Below are 27,749 nucleotides of genomic sequence, written 5' to 3' on the forward strand. Positions count from 1 at the left end.
GAAAAGGAGAAAAAAAAACAAAAAAAACAAAAACAAAGGGCAAGGGGCATGGCAAGGGTGCGGGCGGGAGTGGTGTGGTGTGGTGTGGTGTGGTGGTAGTGAGGGTGGTGGTGGTGGTGGTGGTGGTGGAGCACTTTCGGCCAGCAGACCGGCGTCCCAGAGAGACCAGGCCATACGAGGATTGCTGCAGAATGCCCGTCCCATGTTGGCGCTCGCTGACGGCTCGACGGGCGGTATGAACCGTCAATTTTGTGATGAAGGCAGCCAAGGGGCAGCAGCAGTGGCAGCTGTTGGTAGCATGTACTCGGTACCATGGATCCGAGCGGCGGCGACTGAGCAGAGCTGACTGTCCCGGTTGGTCTGGGCGGCCTACGCTCTAAACTGTCTGTGAACGAGGTGCACGAGGTGCAATGCCAACAGAGAACACTGGGGGACAGACGCTGGGTGGCTGGCTCTCCCAGTGCGGCGTGGTGGAGGAGGCAGGCCGCCAGCAGGGCATCATGAAACGACAGCCCCCACTCCGGTAGCCATGTGGCCTCGCCGGCCTTGTCGAGGGCGAAAATACAAAGCGAACTGATGTTCCTCGGCTACAGCTGGGGCCCACCAGCAAGAGCGTTCGCAACTCTGCCCACGATGGGGATAACGGCTCGTGACTGGAGGACAAACTGGAAGAATCTGCGGAGATCGGGTGAGGGGAGTGGGCGACGGCGACAGGGGCAAAAGCCGCGCCATTGGCGTGCTCGACCCCTGCCCCAGGCCCATCTGGCCGTGGAGAGGAATCTCTCGGTCAGAGAGCCGCCGAGCTCACCCGCCTGTCGCTTGTGGCTGCCGGATCCGCAGACCCATGTTTCTCCACGATTAACTCCAAAAACTCGTGCGGAGAAAGGGCTCGACCTTGGTAACGCTGGCCGTATTTGCTGCCAAGCTGGGCGGGGAGGGAATCTGGCAGGTCAGCCGGGCTTCGCTTCGTGTTTTCGTTGCTGTCTGGCGCCATTGTTTGTTTTTGGCGTGACAAAGAGATCGAGCAGCCAAAGAGGGAAGGCGGATGGGATTGGAACAATGAGCGAGCTCGGTACCAGGCAGGAGCGCACCGCGCTCTCCTTGTCTGATTTCGGCTGGACTCGCTCTAATTGGTGGCGAGCAGATCCGGACCCACCCTCACACCCAGTCGACACATCATGGCCAAACATTGACACCCACCAGCAACTGATTTGAGATGCGGGCAGCAGCAGAGCGGCATAGACATGGATGGCTGGGCGTTTGTCGGACCGAGAGCCCTAAAAAGGTACCTTGGTACCTTCCAATGCACGCCCAGCTGGGTTCGAGAAGCATTCCTTTGACTTTAATCGAGCTTGAGGGCCTTCGCTGAACCAATTGTTGCACACCATCACGGCACCAGCATGGCATGAGCATCCACCGCCGACAAGGGTGCTTCTCGGGCAGTGTGGAGCTGCCAGCTTGTCGTGCTTGTCATCTATCCATGTCCAACGGTGTAGGGGTCCCCACGGGGAAGATGTGCGGTTCAGGTTTTTCATTTTGCCGACGTCTGGAGTCTGTCTTCCTTTGTTTTCCCACAGGGTGCGGGGGCTTCCCTGCGGATCATCCTCGCTGGCACTCAGCCTTTGATCCAAAGTTGCAGAATTTCAGACACGTCAATCGCCGAACGTCTGATGCTAAAAACTCGTTCGAAACGGGAATGTCTCTCCGCGGCGGTCTTATCAGAGAATTACGATTTACGACCACTGTGTTCTTGAGATTCTTGCTGTCACAACCAACAACACTCGGTCCGTATGACCTTCACTGTATGCTTGCCTGATCAGGGACATGGATCGATCCATACAGGGCATCAATGCCATGTTATCGTCTGAGTCTACAAGGAACCACACATCTACCAGACGCACTAGCCTAACAGCCGATCTAACCCCGAGACTACCTACATATGCACAGCTCCTCTTTGATCGGCCCTCCGTCTGCCGGTGTGAATATTAGATGGATTGATCTACACACGAATCATGGCTGTCCGCCTGCTTGGAGCTGACGTGCCCCCCAGTTCTCAATGGCACATCAATATGCCCTGATCTCGCGCAGCATCACACCAGCATCCTCATGGGGAAGCGAGAGTCGGGGTCAATATTGTCTCTCCCAATGAAAGTCCCCGCCCTGACGTCTAGCGGGCTTCTCCAACTCGGTCGTGGCCACCCACCTCGAGGTGTGCGCCCTTCTCCTCGCCTTCCTCCCACCCTCCATGCCGCCTCCACCCACGCCAGACGGGGAAATGATGCAGCTACCGAGTCTACGCACATGGGCATACGCAGGTCCCAGACGGCCGGGGGCAGCTTGCGTCCCGCAGTCGCAAGCCTGTCCAGGAAAGAGGGGCGGTCGGCGGTGGTGTCAACCCAATCTGAGCAGGCCAGGGCAGAGCCAGCTGGAAGGCCCGTAATAGGTGCCGTAATAGAAGCCGAGATGGAGACGTGGATGGCAATAGCATGAACGCAGAGGCTATAGCACGCGTGGCGCTGGCGTCGAAACGAAACACAAAACTCCGATGCGGTCCTCCTTCAACCAGCATCGAGCAAACGGCGACTAATACCGCTGCAGCGAGCCTCTAATATCGCGACAAAGCCTCCGCCCATGCTTGAATGGGATACAGGACACTGTCCCACTCCTGTTATCTTGCTGTTGAGGTCGTCATCTACTTCCTGGGGCTTGGAGAAATCGGGCTCGAGTTGCGATGACAGATCAAGTGCTTCCTAGCCCTGGAACTGTCGGCTCTAGTCAGCCGGATCCGTATACGGAAACGTCCGGCTGGTGTCCAGATTGAGTTGCTGGACAGGGTGCGTCGTGAATCGTGCCAGCGAGATAAACATGTCCCTGTCCATTTGCCGAGAAACAAAATCCTAGATCAATTCGTCTGGAGTGTAACATGCAGTCCCACCGGTTTAAGCATACGCGCAGCTACGGTATTAGCGAACACGCCATCATTGCGAACAACCTTTGTCTGCCAATACCACCTGCTCGTCTCAGTCGGGGAGTCGCTCAACAACCCCGGACCAGATGTGTAGCCTCAGTGTAGGTCGATACCCAGGTAGTTTGGTACCTCTACGTAGCTCCTGTATATACACCATCGAGATAGGTCTACCAAGAGATACGGATTCCATAAGGAAGTAGTCTTCCGGCGACTGCCGTGTGAAGCTTTAGATGCAGGCTCCACTTGAGGAAACATGGAGTCTTTTGAGTTTAAGCCTATTTGGCGGGCTTGCCATTGACGGAAATGTACACATGCGTTGGATTCGGCTACATGTTTTTCTTCATGACACCCGATCACTCGGCATCCGTATTCATCCGTCAAGGCCCTGGTATGAAGCGTGGAATGATGTGCCCGAGCGTTGCAATCGAGTTTTCCTCTGGTGGATCATTTCTATGGAGGAGGTATTCGAGGTGATCAGCGTCACGCTCAAGGAAAGACTGCAATCCTGCCATCGGCCTGCATTGTCTGATAATGGCGGGCAAAGGGGGAAGGGGGGTGTGGGGCTTGCTGCACACCCCAGATTTGGCGCCTGCCGCCAACGGTCGAGAGCCCGTCTAGCGCCACCTGGAGCATGGCTGGTGTCGTCAATTGGCCTGGAGGAAACTCGTGCCAAGCGGCCGACGGTCCGAAACTCCACGTCTGTAATCAAATGCGTCCTGCAGCAGCCTCCACACCCGCACACCCCTAGCTGCCGTCGCACCCGCCAGCCACCGTGCAGCAGCCCAAGACATTCTGGGCGTGAGGGACATGCTCTCCGGCTCGACCAAGGCAAGTCGAGCCAGTCCCTCCCTGTCACACGCACAAGCACACACACATCAGCCCGAGAATGCCGACGTTAGTTCCCCGGCTCTTGCTATTACGTGCTACCTCGCCATGTGGTCCGACCTGCCCTGCGCTTTGCGTTCCCGACTCTGCTAGCCGCCTCGCTCGCAGACGCGTCTGCCTCGCCGACAAACGAGACGACCACAGTCTATCCGGCCGATGATGCATAGCGCCGCCCTGGCCCTGGCCCTGTCTTGGTACCGTACCTGCTAGGTTGGCAGCTAGACCGCAGCTAGGCCGCAGCTTGGTACGACCTCACTACGGACCATGCAGCCAGTGCATGCCTGGGCACCTGGACACCTGGATACCTGCCTTCGGAGTGGGGGCCGACTTCCCCAGCGGCGCGTAGCCTTGTACATGTGCTCGATGTCACCAAAGACCAACTGCGTGGCGGGGATGGAGACCCGCTTGCGTGCGAGCCTGGTTCTTCTCTCTGCTCCTCTCCCCGTATGTCTACCATGGTTTTAAGGGTACCACTATACCGCTGTGAGTTCCTGCTGTGGCGGTCCTCGAGCCTGTCAAAATCGTAGAATGGAACCTCGCCCGCCTCTTGACCTGGCACTCGACCGTTCCGCTGCTTGCAACTTCGGGCCGCCGGAATCCTCGTCACAGCCCCCAACCACCCAGCAGCTCTTGCTATATCCCTCCGAAGTGAGCAACCAAGTAGGTAGGGCAGCATCGGCGCGTGGCCGACCCGGCCAAGCAGGTGCGGCTTGTCGGTCCCAAGCTTCCAGCAACCCCCGCCAATATCAGAGGACCTATCAATATACCGACGAGCCTAGCTGTGGCCGAGAAAAGCTCACCTCTGTGGAGAAGTGCCGTGGCCAAGTAAGTGACCCGACTCATTTCTTCTCTTCCCAACTGCCAGCCCCGCTACGCACTTGACCGTCAAAACAAACCATACAACCTATATGCGGGCTGATATGAGTATGCGGCATAGAACTGGGACTTCTTCCCCGCTATAGAAATTCCCATTCTTAGGTCAACTGGCTGGCTAACATGTCATCCTCATTGAAAGCGAGCTACAATATTGAAGTATGCATGCTCGATACTATCTACCTACTTACCTGCCTACCTACTCGACCACGCTGTTAGATGTCGCTGATGGGACAACTCTGGTACCGAGCACAGCTTTCGAGCTGCATATGTCGACTTGCAAACCAGCGTCTGCGTCCCAGACACCAGCTAGCTCTTGCCCATGTTAAATCACATGGCCATGTGAGAACTCTCCGATAGTTTCTATCGTCGTTGTGCTGATGGAGCGTAGCGGCTTGATTCCCTTACCGTTGCCGGCCCCTAGGTCGCAGCGCCGCTACCCTACCACCCCACTTCGGTAACATGTTGCCATGACGGATGCTTCAGTCGCCGCGCCCGGCCAGGCACTTGGTAATGATTTTCACGGTGGTGCCTTTCGCCAACAGCTGAAAGTTTGGTTGGCTCTAATTGCGATGGTGTGCTGCTAATATGACATACTACATCAGAGAGAAGCGATGTCCCCTCCCGCAGACACTCCGGCTCGCTTCTCCCATTGGTACATTCTAGGCACTCTCGGCAAGTGAACCGCATTTCCACCCAGACACAGCGCCTCAACAGTCTGCCCGGCACCCCAACTCTTGCCTGATGGGCATGCTGCCACCGCCAGACTCCCTTGACGCTCTAATGGGAGCCTACGATAGCACTCTTGGGTCGATCTCGACAGCTGGCAGCAGCAAACCGCCGAACCGCGCCTACGGTGCGAGGAAACGATCCAGTTTCACCCTTTAAAGTCATGGCCAGTCTCATTACGAAACTAGTCACCATCCCCCCTAGCTCCGCCCCACGGAACAAGATAAGCTATCGCATTTGCGTACCTAACGAGTATGCGAGATCTCCAGGTATTAATCTGCTGACTTGAGAAACAGGATCCTTCGGATCCTCTTTCGGCCGATAGCGTCGTGATGCTCTCCTACTTGATCTTCAGGCGCCGACTTCCCGCACCTCGGCTACCGGCCGCATACACGGCTCGGCTGGGTGTTATCAGGACACGGGCTGTGCCTGAGATGCAAAATGGAAGCAGGTACACGACACTCTAAACCAGGTCCACAGTCGCCAAGCCCACCACGGGACGGATATCTCATGACGGAAGGCCGCCACATGAGCCACAATATATCCGACCCATCCCACCCCTAAGCGTACGGAGAACGCCACGGACCCATTCTCTCACATGACTCGGCTCTCAATGCTCATGGTGGCGTTGTATTGCCGACTTCAGCTTAGCTTTTTAGTGCGGCCCTGGTTACGTGCCCCGTTCGTGCTTCGTCTCGGGCCTTATGCTGGCGACGCCCTACTATCGCCAACTACGCTCACCTGGCGCATTACAACCTACCTGATTAGGAACTCTCGACGAGAATCAATTCCTTGGCGTTTAGGTGATGCCGGCAGATGGACGGGGGATGCTCCAGCACACCCAGCGAGGCCATGTCCCCCCCTTGGAGCCCACCTAGCATTCACCAAACTCTGGCGAATCGGGAAATGGAGGCACAGTCAATCGCCGGAAGTCTCTTGCGGATTTTAATTGGCTTATATTAATCAGTCAATATCGAGCCACGGCCAGTTCCCGCAGTCAGGCCGGCTAGTCTGACCATGACCCCGACTGTCGCCCTAGCCTTCTACTCCCCTATCCCGAAGTCTCATTGGGCGGTACGAGACCAGCCCGAGACCCCATCGCTCCTTTCTGAAAGGGCATAGGCGAGTCGATGCATGCCTAGAGTGGTAGTAGGAACACGGCTCCGCTCTTACCTGCATCTCGCCACCATGAGGCCGGACATGCCAAATCTCAGTGCATCTGATGATAGGACGCCCGAATGGAGGGGCGTCACCTGCAACCAGCATGTGCCTCATGGATTGATCCTATGTGGGAAGCAGGATGCGGGAGACGGCATTGAGCGCCGCCCAACCAGGCACCTGGACATCTGCCTACTTCGGGCCCGAGGTGCGAGGTTATGGATGGGCTTCCCTCCTCTAGCTTGGGCACCTTGATCCTCAGAGCCCTTTGTATGTGAGAATACCGGCCTGAGCGCCACGAAATACTACACGCCAGCCCGAGACTATCAAGCTTGGGTCTTAGAAGAATGATGGCCTTGATTTCCCATCCAACGGCCAGTCGGATCCGGCAAGGACCCCGATGGGGGCTAACGAGCAACTATGGCAGCAAGCTCTGATCAATGCTCCGATGTTCCATCCAGTGACGTCGGGATCGGGAACACCCTCTCCGTCAGAAAAAAAACAAGGGTTGTAACACTCCGTTCGCACACCCATCTGGAGGCGTGTCCAGCGCTCCCGCCTCCGCCGCTCGCGTCCCCTAAAAGATGGCTGTGGAGGCAGACTTGGGGCAACCGTTCACGCCGGGTCCGGGGGGAGCGGGTGGGAAGCACAAAGGTTCGTAAACGGAGTCCAAGTCCGCCTCGGGTTGGGTTGCAGTGGGAGCAACAAATACTGGGTGCCTCGTGGTAGCGAACTAGCGGCACTTGGTAACTCCAAGGTGCCTCCGAATCACACCCTCAAAGAGGCCTGGACTGCGGGGTGGCCTCCCATCCCCCTACCCTCTTGACAACTTTAGAGTGGGGTAAAGCACCGTGCATCTGTGCACACCCCATGGCGGGCCTGGGTGGCTCGCCCGAGACAAATCGATTTGTTGATGTCGAGCGAGTCGAAAGATTCGCAATGGCCTTTCCTGACCGGTGCAGGCCCTACCAGACTCAAGCCGACCATGGATACGACATGTTCGGCTTGCGCATGTTCAGAATATCTCAGATCATGGTAGGCACTATTTTCCTCTGGTCGTCTATTTTCACACCTGCAGGTCATCTATTCGCCTCGCCACCCGCCCTCTCCTTCGCCCTCCCTCATAACAACCACCCGGCGATCGGGCTCGCTTCCGTCTGTGTGAAAACAAGCGAGCAGGCGCGGCTAGGTGGTGGTGCGGAAGGCCGGACCTGTGCATATCGCAACCGACCGCCCGCCTCCCATCCCAATATCGAGTTGCGTGGCCAGCTGCCCACCAGCAGGCCGATTTTTACGGGGAATTTACAGCGGCCATCCGGATTCCGTCCTCCGGTTGACGGTGTATGGTTCCCTCGTTTGGGTCCCAGCTTTCCCTCCTTATCCGCACCCGGCCAGATTGTCAGAAGTCTGCATCCCGAAGCCCACTATCTTCAACCCCAGCCCCGTCAGCGACGCTCTACCGTGCTCCTGGATTTTGCCTCCTTGCCATTTCTGAGCCTTTGGCCCGCGATCCAGCAGCCATCCTGGCTCCAAATCCCGCAAGCTTTCCTTGTGTGTTGATACACACCCTGTTTTGAGTGTCATGCAGGGGTGCCGGAGGCTTCGGTGGGCTTAGTTGCCGCGAACCAACACCAACTCGTCGGCCGCTTTTCACAGACTTGTTTGACGGCGTGTGGTGGTGGCGCTTCTAGTTTCTTCGAACAAGAAACGCCCCCCACAAACCCGCGTCGTCATTGCGCCCGCGGCCGATCAAACGCATGCGGCCCCTGAAGTCGAGCCGGGCGGCTCGCCTTTTATTCAGTTCCCCATTCCCACCACACGAGAAACCCTCCGTACAATACTGCTCCCGTCCTATCATTTCGTCCCATGCTTGTCTTTGAGATCTCCAGCATGGGTCACCGCACGGTAAAACAGGCTTCCCCAGAAAATCGATCACCTCAAAAGACCCTTGATCCCCGAAAACCGGCACGTTTTGGCTTTGAACCCAAAGCCCCTTGCAAATTTCTTTCTCTTTCTGGCGTTTCTTGACACATGGCATCGTGCCTACCCATCTCGCATGCGCTATGATTGGCCGGCCTAGTTGGTACGCCTATTCAGGAAATCCTGAATTTTTGGGGTCGGAATCACAGACAACACCTTCTCCAGCCCATCGACCTACCTACTAGAGATATCGTGGCACGTTGACTCTCGAGCCGGCCTCTGGTTCTCTCCTTCATGTCGTCAAGATGAGGAGGAAAAGTGGCAGCGTGAAGTCCAAAAGCTTCCCACAATCCTTACCGATGTGTAAGGGTCAACTAGGTCGGCGGTCACTGGCCGCTGCATGATTTCCCGTCCTGCAGTCGCGGCCGGGCCATGATGCATACGCACGTACAGGAGGTTCGTGCGAGTGCGCCATACGAAGCGGCAGGTGTGGCTGCCCAACAGGCATCATCCTGGCACCCACGTCATGATCCGGCACATTTTCATTGTTGCTCGGACGGATGTACATGCGAGACGAAATGACTTCTACTCTCAAGGCTAGTCCCGTCCAGCCTCCTCGCCCGCCTGCGGTCTGAAGGAAACCAACCGAAGTCCCCGTCTGGTTCTGCGGCCTCTTGCGAGGGCGCTGCATGGATGGGCACGATATCAGGCTCACCGTTCAAGCGACGGGCCCTGCTTCATAAGAGCGGTGCCGTGCGGTGACCAGCCTTACCAGGTTCTAGCTTGTCTGAGGTTTGCGGCTGCTAAAGCAAAGTCCATGTTGGCAGCCGAGCTAGCGTATGGAGGGGAGAGATGGCCTCGCCTTGCCACGACCTCGGCCTCTGCCGCGTTTTGGGTTCTCCCGCCCCAAATGGTGGCGATGGGGCCCGCCTCCCCTTGCAGCTCAGCCAGCACCGGCGCCTGCGTGCCTCACCCGTCCTCTTGCCGTCCCCCGTGGCGAAGTTTATCTCGTCCTGCGCTGAGCTTCCTGGACACCGACCTGGTCGTGCGGTTTCCCCTGCAGGCAAAAAAAAGGAGAAAAAAGGAAGAAAAACTAGTTTCGTATGTTCCGATCTGGGGCGTCTCGATGCCGGATGGGGCTACCGTCGGGCCACGCTGCAAGAGAGCGTTCTGGGCGAAAGACACTTGTGCTTCTAGAAGATACTGAGACGCGGCATCATGCACGCTCGTCTGAACCTGTTGTGCGAGTGGTGTGGAGCATCCATGCCGCCTATCCCTCTCTCTGCACCCACACAGCATCGACACCATCCTCAGTCCTGGCCGTTGCCTCAGAGCTGGTTGATCAGCGTGTGCCGCCAAACTGCCGGCCCAAAACCTCGCTGAACCTTCCCCTATCGCCCGGGCCCCGCCCGAGGGCAGGGAAGGTGCAAGAGCCAGGCCGCCGGGCGTGGGTGTTGCCACCCGGGAGCTGCGTCCTGCTGCAGTGCCGCCTTCTGATCATCCTCAACGGCAGGTCGGATCCCATCTCGCCACGGACGGCCGTGCGTACCTGTGGATTGCAACTGGCATGTTGACGACCCGAAACAATAGGAGAGTGAGGGTGTTCGGCAATGCACGATGGCCGAACAGATCTCGCAGGACGCACGATGGGAGAAGGGATGCGCTGCGCTGCTGCCACCCGCCCATCCCACACGCACACACGGTCTTGCTGGTTCTTCGGCGTTCCCTTTGCTTCCATGTGCATACCCATGCTATCTATCGAAGCAAAAAGCCGCACCATGATGCTACCCACCCAAGACTAACAGCGGGACTTTATGCCGCTTGATTCGGGGCGGTATTGGTGAGTATCACCTGATGAATCCCATTTCCTGTCTCAGTAGATGGCATTCTATCATTCTCTCTTGGGTTCTTCTCTTGGCTGGCGATAGGAGCAACTGGGAGTACATGGCATCTGTTTGGCATCGCACTGGATAACAGAAGTGAACTCCTCCATAATGTCCCAAGTTCTCTCAGTGCTGTGCTACCAAGCGTCTACTTTCCGGGTCAGTCTACAACTAATATAGCGAGGCAAATTTTGTTATCGCAGAACGAGTTGCCGCGACGGCTTGGTAATAAGAAGATGCACAAACGAGACCCTGTGAAGAGCCGCGAGCGGGATGGGGCCGCGAAAGATTATTCTCCCGCCCGAGGAGAGGTCTCGCCCGGTTTTACAGTGAGGCTGCCGCGACGGAATTGGTGGACTGGTGAGGAAACCTCACTGGGCAGAGGCGTGATATGGATAAAAGGGACATCGAGGTTGCCGTCTCCGGGCCTCTTCAAGATGTAAATTAGTCTCGACCCAGCGTGATCACTGTCCTCATCAGCCGCGATGCATGTCAGATAGCCTGGCTTACAACCTGTAGGAGAATACAACCCTTCATTTACCTGCTGGCGGACGGTCAAATCCGTTCCTCCATGGCTAATTTCTACCGAGAAAACCAACGTTCACGGACATATATAATGGCGACGGACCCATAGACATTCAGGCCTCAGCAGATAGAGCCAGGTACCACGCTTCGTCTCGTTTTCCTTGTCACCAATGTCGACACCGAATGTCAGCCGACTAACCAGGGATGCTTCAGCCGCATCAAGCCACCGCCACGACGATAATAGCAATGATCTTTGCTTGAAGGGCTCAGGCGCCCTGTGCTGGACCTCACATGCCGGCCACCTCTAGCAGAGACAGCCCTTCCGGAGCCTGTCTGTTGGAGCCCAGACCGAGCTATACACATGGCCTTCGCGGCAAGCATAGGCCCATGCCGACCGACGCGGAGAGGCGGATCGCAACACCACGGCTGCACCAAGCGGTGAGCGCAGCGCCCGATGCTCCAATGCCAGGCCCGGCGTCGACAAAGAAGCCATCAACGCGCTCGAAGCCAACCCCACATGCATAAAAACGCGTGCAGGGGCTAGGCCGGGCTAGACGGTCGATTTCGATCTCGGCCAGTGACGTCGACGGCATTCGAGCAGCGGCCAACGCTCCGTCCGACAGCCTGGACTCTGGAGTGCGAGTCGTGCTTGAAGGGAGGGGGCAGCAAATGAGGGGCGGCTGGCCAAAAACGAAGTTGGCGAGGTGGCATCTGGGTGGAATGGGTGTGGGCCTCGGGGAATATCACAAGTTGATGATTATATGATTACAAATGCGAGCAAGGGAAAAATCGTTGCGCAACGGGGGCCAGAATAACCCCGACTTATAATTGATATCGACCGTGGCGGGAATTTGGAAGCCACTGCGGCCGCCCGGGGGAAGCAGCATCATCAATCGACAACGATCGAGGAAGTAATGGCCGACGAGCACGAGAAGGGGCGCCCCACGGCGTCCACAAGAACCGGCGCCGCCGAGCAGGGGGCGGACGGCCACACCGCGTCGTCGTCACCATGGCCATCTCCGACACCGGGCGGCGAGCCCAGCAGCAGCAGCAGCGGCGGCGGCAACAGCCGGCTCGGCCCGCGGCCGGCCGTGTTCCGCAGCACGCTGCACGAGGTGGTCTTCGTGTTCCAGGCGACGCTGGCGACCATGTCGTCATCGTTCCTGGTCGGGGCCAGCTCGACGGTGCTGGCGCCCATCGCGCGCGACCTGGGCATGACGCAGGGCGAGGTGTCGTGGATCTCGGCGTCGACGTCCCTCACGGCGGGCGCGTCGCAGCTGGCGCTGGGCCAGCTGGCCGACCTGCTGGGCCGCCGGCCCATGTTCATCGCCGGCATGGGCTCCTTCGCCGCCTTCGCCGCCGTCACGGGCTTGGCCCGCTCGCCGCTCTGGATGGACGCCCTCTGCGGCCTGCTCGGCGTCAGCAGCGCCATGATGGTGCCGCCCGCCATCGGCATCCTGGGCGCCGCCTACGCGAGCCCGTCCAAGCGCAAGAACCTCGCCTTCTCCGCCTTTAGCAGCGGCAACCCCGTCGGCTTCGCCATCGGCAGCGTGCTCGGCGGCGTCGCCGCCCAGGTCCTCAACTGGCGCGCCACCTTCTACCTCATCGCCATCCTGTGGGGCATCTTCACCGTCGTCGCCTTTTGGGCCGTCCCCAGCGTCGAGGCGGAGCAGCCGCCGGTCGACGGTGGCGATAGCAGCGCCGGCGAGATGGAGGAATCTCCCTCGCGTCCGCCGCCGCCGCCGCCGCCGCCTCGCCCCTCCCCATCGGCGCCGCTCCGGGAGAAGCTTGGCGACTTCTTTCGGCGGTTCGACTCGGTCGGCGCTTTTCTCACCCTTTTCGGCACCGGCATGTTTACCGCCGCCATAACGCTGGGGCCGGAAGACGGCTGGGGAGCACCGCAGGTCATTGCCCTACTCGTCGTCGGTCTGGTCCTGATTGCCGTCTTTCTATACTGGGAGACCATCTGGCCTCACCCCCTGATGCCGCCCAAGATCTGGAAGGACAGGAACTTCACTCTGGTAAGTTTGGCCCTTTTTTTTTTGTTTTTGCGCTGCCGTGTCGTTCGTTGGACGGTGGGTACGGAAAGCTAACGTCGAGACACGCCTGCCTACCACCTATCCAGTTGATTGTCACGCTAGTCTTCGGCTTCATGTCCTTCCAGTCAGCCTCCTTCTGGCTCGCCCTCTTCCTGCAACAGATCCAGCGCCGCGATCCGCTCGACGTAGCGCTCCATCTGCTGCCTCAAACGGTCGCGGGCCTTACCTGGAACATCGTTGCGGGCTCGATTCTTCACAAGGTGAACAACACGCTTTTGCACGGCATCGGCGCCGTCTCGTACTTGGTCGCAAACCTGCTCCTCTCATTGATGGGGCCCGACTCGAGTTATTGGGCATACATCTTTCCTGCCTTGATCATCAACGTGATCGGAGCTGACTTTCAGTTCAACGTGGCGAATGTTAGTTCTTTTCTTCTTCACCATCTTCGTTTTCTCCATCCCACCCTAGTGGCCTTGTTGCCGCCCGCAACGCTGTACTAACGTCGTGCCCCCGAAGATGTATGTGATGCAATCGCTCCCATCGCACCAGCAAGGTCTTGCTGGCGGTATCTTGAACACCATGATCCGTCTCTGCTCCACCGTGGCTCTGGGAATATCCACGGCCGTGTTCGGGTCCGTCGGTCGGAGCCCGGAAGGCGTTGCGAACCCCATGCTGCAGTACACGCGAGCTTTCCAAGTCTCGGTCGCCTTGGCGGCATTCGGCCTTCTGTTTGTTCCCTTCATCAAAGTGGGCACCCAGGGCAACCACAAGCACGTAAGCGATGAGATATCAGAGGTGTCTTTGAGCGGCACCGGCGATGCTCCTATTGTCGGTGCCGGTGCCGGGACTGCTGCTGGAGCAGCAGGTCAGCCGGCCCCAACGACAAAGGGCCAATAATTGCGAATCTCCCACACATCTCCTTTGATATCAGAAGGGCGCTACGCACCCTGCCCTGTCGCTATGATCTAGAAAGCAACATGTAATCGCACCTTGGAATATCTAGGCGGCACTCACCTAAGAGGTACTTGAGTACCCGAGCATAGACACTAGACTAGAATACTAGAATCCAGCGCAAATTGATGTTTTGACCATTTGTCATGACCTTAGTCGGGTCACTTCTCTTGACCAGCCTTGCAGCTCAGGAGCATGTCACTCAGGGATTGAAACGGGCCTGCTCGAGATGTGTCAATCACCGCCGAGAAGAGAATCATGTCGACGTGGCCAGCAACAGCAAACATGAACTCGTGCGCATTGCATCTGAGACTTGGACGAAACCCAACGTCACATCGCGTCGAGCCATTGGCGGAGAAGGACCGCATCACCCATCATGAGTGAAGGAATCCGCGGGCAGCGAGATCTTGAGGCCTGATGACTGCAGATCCTTTTTTGGGATGGAACATATACTCGGGCCCCATTACCATTGTCCCGCCATGAGTGAACCCATTGGGACGCGAGAGTGGGGGTGGTTGATGGTGACTGGGTAGGCCGGACGAAGTCATGATAGCAATAGTAATAATAACCTAGAATCTCGATGTTGGCCGTGCTCGACCCCGCAAGATATGCACATGCCCGCATGTCATGGCGAAGATCGCCGCGATAGTACAGGTAACGACTCTGCCCAAGCCGCAGCGCATGGCCCGTGGAATGCAACGGCGTGACGATACTGGGTCACAGGAGCAGAGGCGGGGGGAACACGTCGTTCCCCTCCTCGAAACGCGACACGTGTGCGCCACCTGAACAAAGTCCGACTCGGGGAATATGGATGCTGACTATGGATGCCGGCAGCCGTGATGGCGGTTTCACGGCTTGGTCCATGATTAGGTGTAGTTACCAGGCTGGTTCCTGTGGACGCTTGTTTGGGGAATAAGCCGGCAGTTTTTGTGCGACAGACGAGCAGCAAACGAGGTGCTGGCGCGTCTACATGCACCTCTGGTAAAAGTTGTCTGTGTGTCGTTTCCATTCCAGCTCAGTGTTTGTGGAGCACACGGCCGAGCGACGTCGACATCAGACGAACCGCCAAGGACCCTGGTCGGCGGCTGCTTCCTGCTTCGGAAGCCAGCAAGCTTGGGACCTATTTCCGGGGACCCCCCAGGTGACTTCGACCGACTGATCACCAGTGGGAGGCTCGATGTTGTTTTGGACATATTTTTTTTTCCTTTTTTGCTGCTGATTGGCAACATGGGTATCCCATCGGTGCTTTTCGTTCCTCCCTTCTCGTCAACGGGACTAGCTGCAGACAAGATAGACGGCGCGCCAAGCACCTTCCCCGCAGCCACAAACAGCACAGGAACATCAAATGCAGCCTAACGGCGCTAGGTCGCGTGGGAAGGCGCGCCCATCATCGGTACTTGAATGGTGTGCCGCACCTGAATGGAGGGGTCCAGTGGCCCTCACATCCAATGCATGGTGCCGGGCACGGGTGGCCAAAATTACGTTCTCGACGCAACCTCTGATTCCTTTCCCGACTGATTCTCGATGACGCGTAAAGAGATCTGGCAATAGCTCGGTCGCAAGGGCGCAAATAATCCAAACCTACTTGCCGAGTAGGGGGCAAAAAGCTTGAGTTCCGCGATACAAGGTTAGGCCAGGTAGGAAATAGCAGCAGACAGCCCGATCGGAATGGAGTTGAGGGCATCAGAACGAAATTCAGAGAAGGAGCCGGGAGCGACAGCAACGGTGCCTTGTTCTGTGCCGTCGCATTCCGCTCCACTTGTCCGAGCGCAACGTCTGAGGCGTTTCGATGGCAGAACGGAATGGACACAAGACGGCACAAGACGGCACAGGACGGCAACGTGTCAGACGGCTCGTCGGCGGGGCCAGGCGGATCCCTGGCGGAGCTGGGCGTTTCGATCTGCGCGCGCGGCTATTCCTAGAGGTTATTCCTGGATGCGCCCAGAGTCGAGCCCAAAGTCCATGACACCCCAGAGTCCGCCGCTAACATGTTGGCCCGTTTTTCTCCTTCTCGGCGCGCCCATGACGGGCTGATTTATCGCTGATGACCAGGCAGGAACGCAGCATGACGTCCCGAGACCGAGCATTGAGATTGACTGAGAGCTGAAGCCCAAACATGTCCGGGAGGAGTTGCACATAGATTGGAGTGCCGGTGTGCACCTTGCCACTCCTGTCTCCAGAGAAGGGGGGGTTGGTCGCCCAGCATGCCAGCCTCGCAGCCTCGCCCAGACAACCGTGCCGTGTTGTATGCCAGCATGCATGCACGCCATGGACGGACTACACCTACTGGTTGGCTGCGTCGAGCCGGGTTCTAGAGCCCAATCCAATCCTCCAGGAGACATGCCTGCGAGGCAGCGCAGGCTGTCGCTGGGCACACCGACACGTGCGCCGCAGCCATCCAGTCATCCGTTCCTTCCAGCCTGTGATCCTCGTTCCTTGCATGCAGTGAAAGACCGGAGCAGGCACGAGAAAGCAAGCACAGACACAGCCATGACGGGCACAAGTACACGTGTCGTGGTGCGACAGGCGAGCCGGTGCAGCTTTGCGTCTTTTCTTGATTGCTGTAGTATGTATCATCATGATTGGGGGCATTTCGCAAATTTTATCATTATTTTAGTGGCGGCCTCAATGTTTCGAGATCGGCATGACCGCCCAAATATGGGTAATTTCATCTGCCGCAACCGCAGCCCCTTCTCGCCCTCTTCCGCACTCTACGGAGCTGAACGGCGCCATGGGACGGCGCAAATCAGAAACGTCAATGACCTTGTTTGGGATTTTTGTGGGTGGAAAGGGGGATGGGTATCTGGTAGGGGGCCGAATCCAGATCCATGTGTGGATTGTTCACCAAGCCTCAGCTGCATGGGAGGAAAAGAAAGCGCAGCATTGGGCAGCTTCTCCCTTCATTTCAGTGCAGAGACCACAGGGCAAGCAGCAGCCAACCAACTACAACAGCATTAGGCTCAATCTCGTCATACCCCTGCACGACTGACGGTTTGCATGAAGTCGGCCACGCTCCACAAGGAGTCCAAAAGGAACCCACAAGGCCACGCCCAGCTGCAACCTTGTCCTATGACGCCCCGAAGCAGCTCCGCTCCCCACTCTATCCACCACCTACAGCGACAGAGATGGCGCCCCTGATACGTCAACGGAGAATTTCAGGCACTTCCGATTCCCGCACGCCCCATCAGCCTGATGCCAAAGAAAGAAATCCTACCCCTGTTTTTGGACATGCGTGCGCAAAAGAAAGAAAAAAAGTGCCGGTGTTAGCCCCAGCGCCCACCCACCCAGGCCTTGGGCAGTGGAGGGAGAGAGGGACTGTTCGCGCCGTCGTACGCGCGCGCCGCGGGGATGCCCAGCGCAGGTCCCAATTCTGGAAGCCTCGCTGCAGTCAGTGCAGGCACCTCAGACTGGACCTGAACCATCCGGCTGGACTACGAGCTGCTCACTGCGGGTTGCGGCAAGGAGCAGACGCGTTGCCCGCCTCGGCCCCAAAGGCTCTCGCACTGCTAACGCCGCAAACAGCACTCGATCAGCTTTGGCCTCCTGCGCCAACCCAACGGTCTCGTTGATCCTTCGGCCCACGGATTACGGTGTGGCAAGATCTTCAGATGATCCGGGGCGTCCTTCACTTCGGGCGAGCAGTCGGTCTCTGGCCAGAGATGGGACAAGCCACCAACAACTCGTCGCATCATGCTCCCAGGCCGCCTGCTCGCCGGGGCCATGGTGGCCCACATCCAGCAGGACCTCCCGAGGGCGCAGCAAGCACGCGCACTCCTCCCCCTTGCCCTTCATGGTCACCTCCTCCTGCTCCTCCCGGGGCAGCCTCTCCCAGGCCTGTGGGGCCGCACCACGTCAAGACCTCCTTCCTTGTCACCCGCCCTGTCCATGCTCCGGGTCCAACCGCGTGCCCACCAGACAAGCAGCCCCTGGGCCTGGACGATCACTCTCCTCCAGCTGCCGTCGTTCCGGGCTGCTGGGTGAAACGATTATATCACTGTCATGGCCGCCCACCACCTTCCACCCGTCACTCCCGTCTGATTCCCACACGCTTCCTGCTGCTCACCATAATATCTCTGGCTCCGGGTTTGCTTCTGGTTCTGGTCCTGGTTCTGGTTCCGTGGCCAAGCTGCCTGCATCAACTACGACATCTATTCGGAAATACTTTTCCCACACAACCCTTCCTCGGCCACCACCATCCGAACCCTCGGCCCTTGGATAGCAACGTCATCCTTGTCGTCGACTCACCTGCCCAACCTGCAGGTTGGACGGTACATCTTCTCCCTCTCATAATATCCTCCCTCTCACCTCCCCATACTCTAGCTGCCATGGTCAACGCTCCCTGGCTAGGGGGCCTCGCGGCCCGAGCCGCGCTCTTCGCTAGCGCAAGGCTCGAGACGAGGGCGGAAACAAGAGCCACCTACTCCCAGAGGACCAGTGACGCTGCTGGGGCCGTCCAGGCCTGGTACAAGCAGGGGACAGGCCAGTGGGAGACGGGGTGGTGGAACTCGGCCAACGTCCTCACAACGCTGGCCGACTTCGTCATGATCGACTCGGCGAGCGCTGCCAAGCACAACCTGGCCGCATTAGCAAGCAACACCTTCACGCAGGCGCAAAAGCCCATTGCCGCAGCGGCGCCCGCTGTAGCGAACAACGCTGTAACGAACAGCGCCATATCGACCCACGAGATCGCCGTCGCAGAGAGCAGCGAGATCGGCAGCATGATCATGTCCAAGTACGAGGCGCTGGAGGCGTCGACGCCCGGGCGAGCGCGGCTCGGGGGCAAGAAGCTGATGGGCCGCCAAAGCCAAGGCAACGCCGGGTTCCTCAACCACTTTTACGACGATGAGGGTTGGTGGGCTCTCGCGTGGATCCGGGCGTTCGACGTGTTCAAGGATCGGAGGTACCTCGACATGGCCGAGGACATCTTCACCGACATGGAGAAGGGCGTCGACGACGTGTGCGGCGGCGGCATCTGGTGGAACAAGGACCGCAAGTACAAGAACGCCATCACCAACCAGCTCTACTTCTCTGTCGCCGCCTCGCTTGCCAATAGGGACGTCAAGCGGAGGCGACCGGTGGCGTACCGCGACATCGCCGTCAAGCAGTGGGCCTGGCTGCAGGGGAGCGGCATGCAGAACGCCGACGGGCTCTTCAACGACGGGCTCAACATCAACACCGACGGCACGTGCACCAACAACAAGCAGCAGACGTGGACGTACAACCAGGGCGTCGTGCTCGGCGGCCTCGTCGAGCTGCACGCCCTGACGGGCCAGAAGGACATGCTGGACAAGGCCTTCCGCATCGCCGAGGCGACCGTGTCCAAGATGGTCAACGGCGACGGCATCCTCAAGGAGAGCTGCGAGCCCAACGGCTGCGGCCAGGACGGCGCCCAGTTCAAGGGCATCTTCGTCCGCAACCTGCGCACCCTCTGGCTGGCCTCGCCCAGCAGGCCGCCCCTGCGCGACTTCATGCTCAAGCAGGCCGACTCCATCTGGAGCCGCGACCGCGTCGAGGCCAGCAACCGCCTCGGCCTCGTGTGGCACGGCCCCGCCAACGTGCCCAAAGACCCCGTGGCCGACACGCACTCGTCGGCCATGGACGCCTTGGTCGCCGCCATCGCGGTGGTCTAAGGCCAAGGCTGTCCTCTTTTTTTTTTACATCATATTTCGTATTATCTATTCCCACCATCTTTCGTCGTTTTGTTTTGATCATCATATCACGCCCGAGTACAACCAAAGCGTTGTGTTTTATTCCTTCTTGTTTACGGGAGTTATCATTAATTGGTTCCGGGAAATGCCTCAAGTCGAACACTTGGCTGGATTGTTGGACTGGGAAAGCGAGCAATGGGGGCAAGAACATCTCGCGGCCGCGTGTCGGCACACTTGGGTACATTGGGTTACATTTTCTATCTTCAAGTAATGACCTAATGACATGGAAATACGGACAGTCTAGACCGCCTCGTGTGAGTGATGATGAACTCGATGAAGTGATGGCTGTGACAAGTCCTTGCAGCATGGCCTAGAACCAAGACATCCAATGCTGGAAAACGGGATCACCCTTCGGTGAAAGACAACTCTCAGCCCAAAGAGCTCGGTATTTACTGCGATGCGCCCGACGTTGTGTCTCGCAGAAGCGGCGTGCGAGGGATAAATCTGAACCAGGAGTGCCCTTGGTACTTATTCAGGGAGTTTCAAGGGATGGTTCCATATAAACGAGACTCACCCAAGCGGTCTTTGGAAAGCTCTTTGCAAACAAGCCAAATCTCTTTTTTCGAGCAGGGATTTGGGTGTAATTCGAACTACACGGCAAAACGACCACGGTCGCGCGACGACAGCAGAAACGTTGCCAACCAGTCGAATCTGAAGAGGGTGTCATTATTTGCATTGAGAGACCAGCCGGGGAGCTCAGGTAGCCTGATTGTTTGAATGGCATTAGTTGTTGGCTGTGGTCACTGGTTTTTGCAGCTTGAATTTCGAGGTCAACCCGTGGGGTCCAGCTCTAATCTAAATCTGCTGGCTGCGATTTGCCCAAATGTCGTGCCCGCAGCAAAAAAAAAAAAGGAGTGAATGGTGAATGGGTAGAATCACGAGTCTCACAACCGCCCATCGCCCACCCCGACTCACTCGCCCACGCCCAACCACAGCCAAGCCGCAGAGATGGATGCGCCCGAGGAAGACGCCGATATTAAGCTGCAGAAAGTATCCAGCGATTTGATCGCCGACTTTGATCGGTCGCTGCAGTCGTTTCTGCACAGGCCCGACGGCACAGTGCGGGGGCAGGTGCGATCACACGAGGCGGCTCGTCTGGCAACGACGGTGAGACTTTTCTTCCTTGTTTACTCGAGACATGGGCTGCATGGTCGACAGCACCCGGCGCTGACCGCCCGCCCCCTCGTCGTCGATGCCTCCAGCTGCTCGAGCCCTTCCAAGAGCTGCCCCAGCTGCTGGACCCGCACCTCTCCCGCTGGGTCCCCGCTCTCGGAGATGCCCTCGTCGACTACCTCGCCGCCCCCAGGCGCTCCAGGACCCGCTCCGTCAGGGCCGGCCTGCTGATGCCCCTGCCTGCCGCCATCTGCAAGCTGCTCTACACGCTCTGCAAGATCAGGGGCGAGAAGGTGGTCGTGCGCTTCCTCAGCGTCGAGACCAGGCACCTGGAGCGCCTGCTGTCCGCCCTCGAGGACTCGGAGAGGTCGGCCGCCGACGCCGCCGCCGCCTCTGCGGTGCTCAGCGATGACACGGCCGCTTCTCAGCAGGGCGAGCCGGCGGCCTGCATCTGGACGTGGGAGGAGCGCTACGTGGTGCTGCTGTGGCTGTCCCACCTGTTCCTGGCCCCCTTCGACCTGGCCACCATCTCGTCGGTAGACCTGGCCGAGGACGACCTCCCCGACATCCCAGGCCTCCGGTGGCCACCCAACATACCGGGAATCACGCTCAGGATCCTCCCCTTGGCGCTCAAGTACCTCGGCTCTCCGGGCAAGGAGAGGGACGCGGCCAGGGCGCTGCTGGTGCGGATCGCCATGAGGAGAGACATGCAGGAGCTCGGCATCCTCAACGCCCTCGTGCAGTGGTCGCTCGACGCCCTGCGGCCGAGAGGAAAAGGCGCAGGAGGTGCAGGAGACGGCGGCGGCGGCGGCGGCGGAGTGTATGACGTTGCCGTGGGTGCCCACTCGTCGCCCTACCACTACATAGGCGTGCTGTCTTTTCTCGCTGGCATGCTCTCCTCGTCGTCCAACACGTCCGACATGGACCGGTACCTGACGGCCATATTCTACGCCGCCTACAACGTCTCGTCCGGCAGGGACGCGGCGCCGACCTCGAGGCTGATCGCCTCGTCCGCCCTCGCGCGCAAGACCATGATCAAGGTCATGCGCTCGGTCACCGTCCTCGTGCTGAGAAAGCCCCTCGAGGAGAGCGGCGGCGGCGGCCCGAGGAAGGCCGAGACCGTCCTCGTCGAGACCGTCGTCGGCCACCTGCTCGACCTGCTCTCCGACAACGACACCCCCGTCCGGCTGGCCGCCAGCAAAGCTCTCAGCGTCATTGCCCTCAAGCTGCAGCCCTACCTGGCCGCCCAGGTGGTCGATGCCGTCCTGGAAGCGCTGGACCACAACGCTCACTGGGCCAAGCCCGCCGGCGGCGCCTCGCCTAACACGCCTGCCCTGCGGAAGCGGGATCTGTCGTCGGTTGATCCCCTCGAGTGGCACGGCCTAATGCTATCTCTCTCTCACCTGCTCTATCGACGATCGCCACCGGCGGCAAGTCTCGCATCCATCATTCGCGCCCTCGTCATCGGCCTCTCGTTTGAGCGCCGTGGCCCCTCGGGGACATCTATCGGCACAAATGTCCGCGATGCCTCATGCTTCGGAATTTGGGCCTTGGCCAGGCGCTACACGACACCAGAACTACTTGCCGTAAATACCGGAATTTTTGATGCAGAGTCCAACATGGGCAGCAGCCCTTTCGGAGCAACATGCACTCCCACCTCGGTCCTGCAGATCCTAGCCACCGAGCTGACAGTGGCGGCTTCGTTGGACCCCTCGGGCAACATCCGACGAGGTGCCTCGGCGGCTCTCCAGGAACTGGTCGGACGACACCCAGACATGGTGGAGCAGGGAATCTGGCTTGTACAGACGGTCGACTATCACACCGTGGCCCTTCGCTCGCGTGCCGCAAGCCAGGTGGCGGTGCAAGCCTCCCGTCTGTCTGGGACCCGGTACGGCGGGGCCGTGCTCAGCGCTCTGTTGGGCTGGCGCGGCGTTGGCGACGGCGATGCGGCCGCGAGGAGGGTGGCTGGCTCGACATTTGGTGCCGTCGTGCACGAACTAGCGGCCGCCACTACCGCCGAGCCTACGTCTACAGCTTCCCCTGATGCTCCAACAACGGCACCTGATTATGACCTTGGCAGTGGGGATAACCGTCTCAGCCGACTCGCTTCTGCTTTCGGGCTTCTATTTCAAACCCTCAGCAGCCTTCAGACGCGGCAGGTCGAGGAGAGGCACGGCCTGTTGCTGTGCCTCGCCGGCATTTTAGATGCAGTCCCCGAGCTTGCTGGCCCAATCGGTGGCCGGGCTAGTCCGAGCGGTGAACCCGCCGTGGCGCTGACGCCCATCGCCCCGGACCACCTCATGCACCTCGTCAACACGACAGTTTTGCCCGGCCTCACGCATGCCCTGGAGAACTGCCTGGCCACGCCGTTCCGTCATCCGGAGCTCATCGCCGAGGCCGGAAGCATACTCATAACCTCGTCTTTCCCAATCTTGCAGATAGTGGCTTTGGGACACAGCCTCGAAAGTAAGCTGCTGCCTGGTGCCCACATGGTCTCGTCCACGTCCAACCAGACCAGTCTCCCGAGCCTCCTCACGGCGCTGGACCAGGCCAGGTCCAAGTCCAGGCGCGGCCAAGCCATTGATGAGCTGCTGGCAGTCTTTCAGAGGGCTGTCGATGACTGGCTGGCCCGCACCGAAGGGGAGGTCATAGCCGCCGCCTCGGCCGCATCGCTGGTCCTGCTGGTGTTTTGCGAGAACGAGAATTCGGGCACAGTCAAGAGCAGAAGGCAGCTGGTGGGTCAGTGGGCCCGTCTCCTGCGGCAAAATCCCACCACGACACGGCCCGGCGTCGGAACAGGCTACTTCTTCGCCGTCGCCATGGCCTACCCTGTCATATCCCACCTCGAGACGGCCGCGGCAGCGTCGTCGCCTCCAGAGGATGGCGGGACCGGCGGCCACTGTCTGAGGAGGCAGTTGATCTGCAAGCCCATCCTGGACCGGTGGTCGAGCGACCGCAAGACAGATACCCGGGTGGCGATCCTCAAGAGCCTCACGGAAAGCGACGTGCTGAGAGAGAACATGACGGACCTTCTCGCACTCGTCACCGAGGGCCTGGACGACTACACGACGACGGCCAGGGGTGACGTCGGGTCGCACGTGCGGCTGCAGGCCATCAAGGCGACCAGAGCGCTATGGGACAAAATGTTTGCGACTCCAGGCGCCGGCGGCGGGTTTGATGATGACGCTGTCGACACGGCCGTCTCGGCTCTTTTCCTTCGAATCTTGCGACTTGCGGCGGAGAAGCTCGACAAGGTGCGATGCGAGGCGCAAATGACGCTCGCTCTGACCTTGAAGCCACGGTAAGTTCATTACGCATGAAGTCGCAATTTCAAGCTCCTTTTGTACACTAGACTCCAAAAGCCACCTGCCCCTACTCTTACCCCTACCGCGGACAGCTCTGACAAACGCACGACGGGCAGAATCGCCGGGGACCTCGGCAGGTCGACATACTCGTCGAGAAAGTACTACCGCTTCCTCCTGAATCTGCTCACGGCCGCCAACAAGCACATGCTCCCGGCCGTCTCCAAGGCGGCTCAGCGCGACCCGGGCCGGTGGATGGAGGAGCTGATGGCGGGGTACGTGACGTCGGCGGATGCGGGCCATGAGGAGCTAGTTATTGCCGGGCGGACCGCCTTGTCGGCCTACTGCGCCCGCTCGCGCGCGAACCTGGACCGGGCGTGTGGCGCGCTCGTGCGCAACCTCAAGCGCTACTCGTCCGCCTCTTCCTCCCCAACCCCGCAGTCGACGCCTGCCCCTGCCCGTCCGGAACAGGGGTCACAGCAACAGAATGATCGCATCGTAGTGCCGACGCTGTCCATCGTGGCATTCCTGTTCCACGTCGGGCTCTTCCAGCGCTGCAGCGACGTCGACTACAAGGCGCTCTGCCTGTCGGTGCAGCGGTGCGGATACAAGACGGGCAACGTGCGCAAGCTCGAGGCCTGCGTGCGGGTATACGGCGCCATCGCGGGGATGGGGCAGCCCCAGCAGCCGAGGGGGCCGGAGCCGGAGCCGGAGCCGGAGCCGGATCCGGACGAGAGCGAGGCGGAAGAAAACGGCGGGGGAGAGCAGCAGGAAAGGGCACGACAGGACCAGGAGCTGGCATCGCCCCGGCCGGAGCAGAAGAAGGACGAGGGCGTCAGGGAGGCGCGCCGGCGGCTCGGGGCGCTCATGCTGCACCCCTGGCCGCGGGTCCGGACGGTGGCGGTGGACGAGCTGTGGGTCCTGCTGTCGGCCGAGCCGGCGGGCCCGGCCGACAAGCTCAAGGGCGTGGACTGGGGCACGGCCGACAAGGCGGAGATCAGGACGCTCGTGGGACAGCTGGGGCTGGACTAGGGTCGGCGCAGGTGGCGTGGTGAGCACATGCCAACCAGGCCAATTCGGTGTCTCGTCCGGCGGGTGCTTGTCTAGTCTTGTCTTGGCCAGCCAAACGGGGGGCTGGATCCGATGGCAGATTGACTATATGGTACACCTATTGGAAGCACATTGTCCCACGTCACGGCGAACTAGAGAAGGCATCATTTCCCTCACTTATTTTGTGGTCTTGTCGCTTTTTGCTCCACCAATTAGTTTGTTTGAAACTCTCGTCTTCCATTCTCATGTTTGACCATTTCAAATCGAGCCAAGTTCCAGGCCTCATCAGCCAAATAGCAACAGTGTTGAGTTGGAAATCAAAAGAACCTTTGTAACCCTTTTAGGTGTAGACCAGAACGCGATGGATGGTAAATTATACCCCATCGCCACAACCGGGGAATTTCCCTTTCCGGAAGCCAACCCCACAACCAAGGCTGCCCTCCCCGACGGGACAGTTTTGGCCGAGGCAGGAGGGGAAAAAAAGACAGCAGACAAAAAAAAAAAGCCGATGAGAAATGTTAGAGAAACGAGGATACGACATCAAAACAGGGATAGTCCCGAAACTCGATCGTTTCCTGGTCGGTCCAAAGGGAACCCGTCATCCAGGCAGGTCACCTATGTAAAAAGGACGCAAAATCATCGTTTTGAACAGACAGCCCCGGAGCCAGCTCCGGACAGGCTGGCGAACCAATCGGCGGCGAGGAAGGGCGTCAATCCCTCTCGACCCGCCCCAAGGTATTTCTGTCGCTGCACCCTCCTGGCCCATGCCGTGAAACCCCCGGGCGGCCCCCTCCCTTTTTTTCCTCCAACAACCAAAGGTCAGCCGCCTCAACCATATCTGCCGGTTGCCTTCGCGGGTGCATTGGCTGCTGCTGCGAGGTGGTGGCCACGACGTGGCCCCAGGACCAAACAAAAGGCCCTGTGTGGAGCTTGGGGACAGATGTTGGTGAACTGGCGATTGGCTTCGGTCGCCGCACAAAACCCTAATTCCTTGACGCGTGTATGTAGGTTTTTTGGTGCAGCAAACCCGGCCCCTATCTATTCGGTCCATTGAAGGAGGATGTGGTTATGGTATGAATTTGCACGCATCTCAACTCTCGGTTCGTTCGTTCTCCTTCGATCGTATTTCGTATCAAATGTCCGACCGAGCTGACTTCAGCTTTGGGTATGGGGCGAGGCCATGTGCTGCGCGGCTTGGCTCGCTCCAGGGTTGCAAGACGAAGGGAAAAAAAACGAGAAGAAAAAAGGGCTAGCATTGACAGGGCGGAGACGGGTCTGACCAAGGGCACCCCGCGCTATCCCACTCACGCACCAAGATTTCCCCCTGGATTGGCTTTTGTTTTTGAAGGGGCTGGCTTCCAAACGAAAACAAACTGCCTCACAAGCAGGCTTGGTCTAACGACGGAGCGAGGAGGGTTGGTTGGTGTGCAGCAGGTTTCGCTGGCAGCCACGGATGTGCCATCTCACTCGGGCGGGTTCCCACAAATTAACTGCCGCCCACCATGCGGGACGCGAGCGTCTGTCCATCTTTGCTCAAACGGGCAACGGTCGCCCGTCTTTGCAGCCTCACGGATGAAGAGGAGGTGCGTGTGGTGTGATGCACCGGGATGCCGACCGAGCACAGTACTCGCCGATAGGGAGGTTGTTTTGCCCATGGATTCCTTGCAGAGCAAGGCCTGGGATACGGGAAGAACCAGATCCCCTTTTTTTTTCTTGTCATATTTCCTCGCCAGCCCATCGACGTGCCATCTCTCGCGTGGCTGCACTCTACCAAACGCGGAAAGCAACTCGCGCTATATATCATGTACCCATCCTTGTTCCCTTTTCATGGCCGAAGCGGGAAAACGGGAAAGCGGGGGCTTGGCGATGCAGCCGCGGAAAGTCAATGTTTTGCCAAATGACGACGACTTGACGGGCAAAAGACCGTGGTGGGCAGGCTAAAAACAACGACGAAGGAGGAGTTGGACAGAGAGAGAGAGAGAGAGAGAGATAGTGCATATGTGGGGTTGTCAGCACGGCGGGCTCCAGGCAGTGCATTTGGCACATGTAACAATTAACGTCTCTTTTACGAACGGAGCACTGTCCAAGACTTCAAACAGCTCATAAGATCGGCCACCCCGTTTTCTCGCAATTGCCGGCATGGCGGTGAGGGAGCTTGGAGGCCAACAAGCGGGTAACCCGCAAGTGAAGACGGCGACCGCCCCCGCCATCGAGTGTCCACTGTCAGTTGGAGCTGTCCGTCGCAAGAGTTTCCTTTTTTTTTCTTGATCCGACTCCATACTCCTGCTATCCTGGCTGTCATCTAGAGTTGGCCGAGTCTAGACCTGGCACAGAGGACCGAGTGGCTTGGACGGACGCGAGGCCATCCATGCCTCTCCCCGCGCCCTGTGTGGGTCCGCCCCTAGATGCCTGTCGAGCTGTTGGCCCGGAGCACCGGGGGAGGGAGAGAAGCTGAGCTCTAGCGTGGTTTTTTTTTTCCTTTCCTTTTTTTTTTTTTTTTTNTTTTTTTTTTTTTTTTTGAGTGCTGGAGAGATGTTCGGGGCCCGTTGCCCGATCCACCTTCCCCTGCGTTGTGTCCACAGCCGACTTGGCATTGGACTTTGATATGCACCATGTCACGCGCACCGCTTCGCCAGCGACAGCAG

The 27,749-nt window shown here is 58.9% G+C and overlaps 7 protein-coding genes across 8 annotated transcripts; 5 read left to right on the forward strand and 2 right to left on the reverse strand.

Annotated features, from left to right (window-relative positions):
• Positions 1–2,090: 2,090 nt before the first annotated feature.
• Positions 2,091–2,879, reverse strand: GGTG_03664 (hypothetical protein; the record flags this gene model as incomplete). Its single annotated transcript, XM_009221445.1, has 2 exons — positions 2,091–2,499; positions 2,794–2,879. The coding sequence occupies 2 exons, from the start codon at positions 2,877–2,879 to the stop codon at positions 2,091–2,093; spliced, it is 495 nt and encodes a 164-aa protein (XP_009219709.1).
• A 1,494-nt stretch (positions 2,880–4,373) lies between these two features.
• GGTG_03665 (hypothetical protein) lies at positions 4,374–5,409 on the forward strand (the record flags this gene model as incomplete). The annotated part of the gene is made up of 3 exons (XM_009221446.1): positions 4,374–4,678; positions 5,151–5,183; positions 5,332–5,409. The coding sequence occupies exons 1-3, from the start codon at positions 4,382–4,384 to the stop codon at positions 5,407–5,409; spliced, it is 408 nt and encodes a 135-aa protein (XP_009219710.1). The 5' UTR covers positions 4,374–4,381.
• Positions 5,410–9,875: 4,466 nt separating this feature from the next.
• GGTG_03666 (hypothetical protein) lies at positions 9,876–10,283 on the reverse strand (the record flags this gene model as incomplete). The annotated part of the gene is made up of 2 exons (XM_009221447.1): positions 9,876–10,082; positions 10,179–10,283. The coding sequence occupies 2 exons, from the start codon at positions 10,281–10,283 to the stop codon at positions 9,876–9,878; spliced, it is 312 nt and encodes a 103-aa protein (XP_009219711.1).
• Positions 10,284–11,685: 1,402 nt separating this feature from the next.
• GGTG_03667 (hypothetical protein) lies at positions 11,686–14,071 on the forward strand. Its single transcript, XM_009221448.1, has 3 exons — positions 11,686–12,962; positions 13,067–13,399; positions 13,497–14,071. The coding sequence occupies exons 1-3, from the start codon at positions 11,856–11,858 to the stop codon at positions 13,875–13,877; spliced, it is 1,821 nt and encodes a 606-aa protein (XP_009219712.1). The 5' UTR covers positions 11,686–11,855; the 3' UTR covers positions 13,878–14,071.
• Positions 14,072–17,621: 3,550 nt separating this feature from the next.
• GGTG_03668 (hypothetical protein) lies at positions 17,622–17,912 on the forward strand (the record flags this gene model as incomplete). Its single annotated transcript, XM_009221449.1, has 1 exon — positions 17,622–17,912. One exon carries the CDS (start codon positions 17,622–17,624, stop codon positions 17,910–17,912), a length of 291 nt encoding a protein of 96 aa, XP_009219713.1.
• Positions 17,913–18,256: 344 nt separating this feature from the next.
• GGTG_03669 (glycosyl hydrolase) lies at positions 18,257–19,561 on the forward strand (the record flags this gene model as incomplete). Its single annotated transcript, XM_009221450.1, has 1 exon — positions 18,257–19,561. The coding sequence occupies one exon, from the start codon at positions 18,257–18,259 to the stop codon at positions 19,559–19,561; it is 1,305 nt and encodes a 434-aa protein (XP_009219714.1).
• Positions 19,562–20,478: 917 nt separating this feature from the next.
• GGTG_03670 lies at positions 20,479–25,438 on the forward strand (the record flags this gene model as incomplete). 2 transcript variants are annotated; one of them, XM_009221451.1, is made up of 6 exons in its annotated part: positions 20,479–20,746; positions 20,842–21,538; positions 21,572–22,778; positions 22,851–23,615; positions 23,664–24,053; positions 24,174–25,086. In XM_009221451.1, exons 1-6 carry the CDS (start codon positions 20,588–20,590, stop codon positions 25,084–25,086), a joined length of 4,131 nt encoding a protein of 1,376 aa, XP_009219715.1. In that variant the 5' UTR covers positions 20,479–20,587. The 2 variants fall into 2 exon arrangements, with proteins under 2 accessions (XP_009219715.1, XP_009219716.1); XM_009221452.1 differs by having other exon boundaries at positions 20,479–24,053; positions 24,174–25,438.
• Between the last annotated feature and the right edge of the window lie 2,311 nt (positions 25,439–27,749).

Source organism: Gaeumannomyces tritici (assembly GCF_000145635.1).
Source record: "Gaeumannomyces tritici R3-111a-1 unplaced genomic scaffold supercont2.2, whole genome shotgun sequence".
Classification (NCBI taxonomy): Eukaryota; Fungi; Ascomycota; class Sordariomycetes; order Magnaporthales; family Magnaporthaceae; genus Gaeumannomyces; species Gaeumannomyces tritici.

Coding starts and splice junctions, on each gene's coding strand:
- GGTG_03667 (XM_009221448.1), top strand. CDS start 11,856: ATGGCCGACGAGCACGAGAAGGGGCGCCCCACGGCGTCCACAAGAACC. Junction 12,963..13,066: donor AGGACAGGAACTTCACTCTG/GTAAGTTTGGCC, acceptor CCACCTATCCAG/TTGATTGTCACGCTAGTCTT. Junction 13,400..13,496: donor TTCAGTTCAACGTGGCGAAT/GTTAGTTCTTTT, acceptor GTGCCCCCGAAG/ATGTATGTGATGCAATCGCT.